Source organism: Benincasa hispida, chromosome 2 (genome assembly GCF_027475165.1).
Source record: "Benincasa hispida cultivar pf3 chromosome 2, pf3_genome.v1.1, whole genome shotgun sequence".
NCBI classification, from domain to species: domain Eukaryota; kingdom Viridiplantae; phylum Streptophyta; class Magnoliopsida; order Cucurbitales; family Cucurbitaceae; genus Benincasa; species Benincasa hispida.
This window is the reverse complement of record NC_143479.1, coordinates 59748919-59754643: the sequence shown is the minus strand read 5'-3', so window position 1 is coordinate 59754643 and position 5725 is coordinate 59748919. Positions and strand designations below refer to the sequence as shown.

At 32.0% G+C, this 5725-nt stretch overlaps 1 protein-coding gene across 2 annotated transcripts; it reads left to right on the top strand.

The window, feature by feature from the left end:
* The first annotated feature begins 2945 nt into the window (after positions 1-2945).
* On the top strand, positions 2946-5437 carry LOC120071865 (histone-lysine N-methyltransferase). Of its 2 annotated transcripts, none has more exons than XM_039024274.2 (7): positions 2946-3149; positions 3219-3280; positions 3381-3464; positions 3684-3738; positions 4012-4222; positions 5090-5140; positions 5232-5437. In XM_039024274.2, the coding sequence occupies exons 1-7, from the start codon at positions 3038-3040 to the stop codon at positions 5329-5331; spliced, it is 675 nt and encodes a 224-aa protein (XP_038880202.1). In that variant the 5' UTR covers positions 2946-3037; the 3' UTR covers positions 5332-5437. The 2 variants fall into 2 exon arrangements, with proteins under 2 accessions (XP_038880202.1, XP_038880203.1); XM_039024275.2 differs by having other exon boundaries at positions 2947-3149; positions 4087-4222.
* The last annotated feature ends 288 nt before the right edge of the window (positions 5438-5725 follow it).

Genomic DNA, 5725 nt, shown 5'->3' with positions numbered 1-5725 from the left:
TTTAGATAAATCTCAACATAGGTTAAGCATGTTCATACATTTTAATATATTATAAGAGTTACAATGTATAGTATTAATGCATGATATATGATTTCATGAGTTATTTGATATAGTTTATAATGTTAGATATATGAGATTGAAAAAGGATAATGCATGAAATTACTTAGGTAAATATAAAGAGTTATATTTATTAATGTATTGTGTTTGCTTGTTTGATTTTCATGAATTGATTGATATAAGTGTTATATTAATAAATTTAAAATCAATTTGCATTGAGCATGACACATCCATAGTATAATATCATTGTTATATTAAAGTCATGAAATGCATGTCAGATGGTTTTCTAATTAATTAGAATTTTACTGTTAATTAATTAGACCATATAAAGCATAATTATAAGGTTAATAATTAATTTTCTAATAGTTATAAAATTAATATTTAGTAACCGTCAACTTATAATAAAGAGTTATATGTAAACTTAGGATCTTAGGGAATTGGAATTAATTTTAAAATGTTTAATATTAATTTAGACTTTAGGTCACATTAATTCTAATAAGATTAGAATATATGACTAAGTAAGAAAAACAGTACTTTAGGTTATAAGGGAACTCTACCTGTGAAGTTCTGTTTAGACTGGGGGTATTTAAGATGATAGTTTACATAATACCTCCTACCTAGGAGTTGACCGAAACTTGAGTTAAATTAACCTTAATTCTGTTAGCATGTATTTTCACTAGGTTAATTAAATGGTTTAATTCACCTAGAATATCAGAGTAAGGATCAAATTATAAGAGTTATAATAGGCATAGACTTTGATAGATTCATTAGTCAGAATTTAACTATGCATAACAAAAACCCTAAACCAGTATAACACTTTATTGGGAGAAAAATGGTATATGTAATATATCAATTTTTAGCTCTCACGTCCCTAAGATTCCACACCATGAGATCCATGCTCGGCTTCGTGTCACCCTAGGTGCGGCCTCCCTTCAGAAAGTGTTTGCATGGGTCAAATACCAAGGTGAATAGGAAAAGTGTTCATAGTAAGTGGGAGAAGGACGCGTGTCAATATATCCTATGGTCTCCTCCATTAGATTGTATCGTGAAATTCCTATGATTCACCTACACGTCATCCAGGAGCGACCACCCCTACGGAGGGCATGATCATAGGATTCAGAATAATGCAAACTTCATTACTTGATAAGGTTTCTTAGGTTAATTTTCAATAATTGTCATTCCTTACAGTAGCCTATTTAAGCATACATCTGGGATCTTAAAATGGTAGTGTCACACCTACGGGATGAAATAAGCTAGTTAATGAATCATTGGCCGCAAAAACGATAGCTAAGAACTATAGGAATTTGAGGGAATTAAGTATATGATATAATTGATTGAACTTAATTATATATGATATAATTATTATAATATATTTGATATATTATAATATAAAGTTTAAATGACAGGAAATAAATATTTGAATATGATTCAAATATTAGTGATGTGAATTGGATTCATATAATTGAATTTAATTTAAATAGGATTTATATTAAATCCCATTGATGTGAGAATTAATACTATAGGTTATATTGTATATGATACAATATTAAACTATAGGTTATATTTTATATTGGATATAACATATAGTAAGTATATATTATATGTTAAGTTAGCTACTGCATTATATATATTAAATAAATTGAAATTAGTTTTAATTTGTTTAACTTTATTTTAAATTTTTTAAATTTAAAATGGATGGAGTTATATTTTTTTCTAACTCCCTCCCCCTAAAATCTCTCATCTTTCGATCGTGATAGGGGTGTGGTTGGTATGCTCACTTGTACTTCACGAAAAGAAAAAGGTGTCTGAAAAAAAAAATACCCAAAATCTTTCCCTCTCTACCAAAATACACGGCTCACAAAACTCTTGTGATTCTCATCATAGATAATATAGAGGTAACATTCGTGGTGGTGTCCTCATTGACGATTTGAGGGTTCGAGATTGTACCTATCAAGATTCGAAGTGAAGAATGGTTCTTCAAGGTTAAGGCTTCTCAAACCCTAAGTTTCCTTTTCTTATTTTAAAGCATGTTTTAGTTTTATGTTGATTGCTTTTTTCTTTTTCTTTTTCTTTTTAAAATTGAATGATTCTATGAAAATAAATTTTTGGGAACAATACACATTTCCGCTCAAGGACCTTCAAAGGTTCCTTCAATTCGGTCAGTTGATATTATTTTTGTGATGTTCAGAACAATGTTACTATACTACACAATCACATTCTCACCATCATTATGAAATGAAAGGTAATTATTCTTTGTACAATTTCAGTTTCAGATATACGATCCATATTATATAAACATAAACTATTAAGTTATCCAGTTATTCAAGTTCATGTGTACAATATGTGAAATAATAATGTTTAGTTAGCAAGATTCAATATACGTATATACAATATATCAATTCATTAGTAATTGAACAACAATATGATATGTATTTTGGTGGTATGTTTTACAGATTGAAGAGAATTAGAATTATTATAGTTTTTTAAAAGAATTCATTGAAAATAATCGATTATGTTTTGCAAATTGAGATAAAAATTTAAGATTATCCCGTTTATGTCATAAAAGATTTGAAAAAAATAGGTGTATAGTTGAAAATTAATCAACATAGTAAAGCATAACAAAACAAAACAAATAAAATAAAATAAAAAGAACCAATCTCATTTATAAAAACTGCATTAAGATACTGCAACTCACTCTACACTCAAACATCGACTTCCAAACTCAACTAAACTCTGTACAATTAACTCTTCAAATAATAATTAATTCAACTCAACTTTCTACTTTTATACATATCATTAATTTTCAAAATATGGTCAATTGACATTATTTTTTAAAAATGGATCGTTTGACATTTTATACCTCCATCGTCCGTATAAATTTCCCAACTAATGGCAATTGCCGCAGTCTCCGGTCTCCGCCTATCTGACTTCAAAATTGGCGTTCTTCATCAAAACGAAGAGCCAGATCGCAGTGTTGAAGATGGCGATCAAGAAGTTAGCAAGAATTTTGATGAAATCTCGGGATAATACGGTGTCTCTTCCCACTCGGGATGATCCGTCCCTTGACGATTTTCGTCCCATTGACAGCCAAGGTAATCGATCCTCTCTGAAGTTCTTTTGCAGAGGTGTTTTTAAACCCTACTTCGGTGTTTGACTTACAGCGCAAGAGGAGATGGTTCGTTCGTTCGAAAGGGCAAATGATCAACAGAGTCTTTTATGGAGGGTATCGAACTATCCTATGATTTTCCGGATTTTTTTAAAGAAAATTAGGGATGCTCATGTCTGATTGTTCTTCTCTGTGTCCAACTCTTCATCATGATCAGACTGTGTTTGCGGTATTTCTTTTTTGCTACGCGGCTTTTCTTCTTTACTCAATCGTTCAGCAGGTTTCTTCTCCGTGGGAGCTGGTATGTCAATTTTGCTGAGAATCTTATTAAATTGCTATCGTGAAATGATGAAATTTCAACTTCTTCTAAGAAGTTAACTCCAATTTCATTGTTCTAGTTCTATATGCTGTTAGTCAGGGATACAGTATTTGTAAAGGATACATTGAGTTTATGCTCTTGGCTCCATCGTTTGTATTATACAGAAGTGCAACTTTTCATGCTTTTTTTCTTCTTCTGCAGCGTTATCATGCTTACTTCATGGAGGACGTTGATTCATGGATGATTATAGCAGCAGGTTTTTCTTACAAATCTCTCCATTAGTTTCAATTCATTATTGCATCATTGATTCTCACCCCTCCGATTTGTTTCAAACGTTAAAGACAAATTCATACCGAAGTTCAATTTTTATTTTCTATAAACCACAACGGTTTTTTGACAATATTGAAATACAAAAGGGGCCACTCGTATCTAATAAACCAATGCCCAATTTCACTTCCTCGTTCTATCGCTGCTGATAAATGCGTTAGATGTATTTTTCCTGCAAATGATGAAGTTTTTTGAACTGTAGCCACCATGTCTTTTAAGTTATGCTGTCAGGCCATGTCTGGGATCTTGTTAATGTCCACAATTGAAAATTCGACAGATTGGGTTGCTATTTTAGCTTGTACATTTTCGATAGTTGGGATTGTGAGCAAGTCAAATTACCACCGACGATGGCTTTGGTGCTCATTCTTTATTGGCATCCTACTCTCAGTTTTCTGGCTATATTTCATGATGAGGTATGGTTTGGAAATTCATAATCTTTTTATCAAAAGTTATGCTTCTAACGGAAGATGTATTGGGTATGACTTTTGACTTGTCAATTAAATTCTCTTTTCCTCGTTTGTTTTTGGATGTAAATACTTTGTTTTGGTTGTTTTACCCTTTTTCTCATAGGCCCCCCAATTACGAAGTGTGTACACTGACACGTTAGCGAGTGAGGAGGGGTGTAGTTACTGGCCCAGAAATTTTGTTAGTTAGAAATGGCCGTAGCCAGGGTACCTAAGGGTGTGTGCTTGCTTGGGGGAGAGTATATGTTATATTGACAATATGTTAGGTAGGGGAATTGAAGATCTGGCTTTGAGATTAATAATATAAACATTCTGCCACTTGAGTTATGTTCTTTTTGGAGGGTATATGGTATATTGAGATATAATAGGTAATCAAACTACCAAATAAACAAAGTGTTTGAGGTACTTGACCCTTCCAATCTTCCTCCTTACCTTCTCACTCTATTTATATAACTAACAAGCCTAACAAATACTCTTAACTAATATCCAAAATGAAACTCTCTAACTAATTACTAATATACACTTAATATTCTTCTAACAGTCTAATATCATTCCTGTAAAAATGTACATGTCTCTCCTGGCAAGATGAAAATTTCATTGCTGAAATATACAAAAACAGGACAGAGACCTGTTTTCAACTAAGCAAGTCAGTTGAGTTACTAACTTACAAGAGGCTATACACCCCTCTTGTAGTGACAGAAGAGATGGCAATAAAAGAGAATATTTCATTACTTGGTGATGGATACTTCTTGTTGGTTTCCCCTTTATAAGGGTATTGATCAATGTTACAGTATGTAATGTTGTATTTTGATGCAGTTTGCCTAGGTTTCGATGGGATGTTATCTGGCGTCCTTTTGGTCCTCTCAGGTAGTTTTTATAAAATGATAATGAATGATTATTTCACTTTGTATTGTACTTTGGAACTCATTCTCTGTTCATACGATTTTGTTTATTGCAGTGGTACTGGAATCTGTTTGTATGTAGATCATTTGCTAGCTGAATCGACCGAGGAAATACGAAAACTTAGAGGCTATATGTATTCTTATAAAGCTAACTGAAAACTGAAGGAACCTCTTATAAATTTGCATTTTATCTCTTGGTCTTACTACCAAGTTGTAACGTTAAAAGTCCCATGAAGTAGAATCTGATTAGCCGATTTTTCCATTTTTCCTATCTACCTAGGGAGGCTTAGTTTTTCACATTTCAGGAAATTTTGTCAAGAGTATAGGTTTTAAAATTTAGGGCAAAATATACTTTTGATCTAAGTTTGGATTTCATATCTATTTGGTCTTTGAGATTTAAAAAGGGATATTTTAGCCTCTGAAACTGGTAAAGTAGTTCAAAATGGGCCATAAAGTTAGTTTGATTATTAGTTGACCGTTAAAAAGTTGATGTGGCAGTCACTGAATGACTGTACAATACTGATGTGGCATTTTTCAGATGAGGTGTCGA

Excerpts from the sequence above, each read along its gene's own strand:
- LOC120071865 (XM_039024274.2), top strand. The coding sequence starts at position 3,038 with ATGGCGATCAAGAAGTTAGCAAGAATTTTGATGAAATCTCGGGATAAT. Across the intron at positions 4,223-5,089 it reads TGGCTATATTTCATGATGAG|TTTGCCTAGGTTTCGATGGG; the intron begins GTATGGTTTGGA and ends ATTTTGATGCAG. Across the intron at positions 5,141-5,231 it reads CGTCCTTTTGGTCCTCTCAG|TGGTACTGGAATCTGTTTGT; the intron begins GTAGTTTTTATA and ends TGTTTATTGCAG.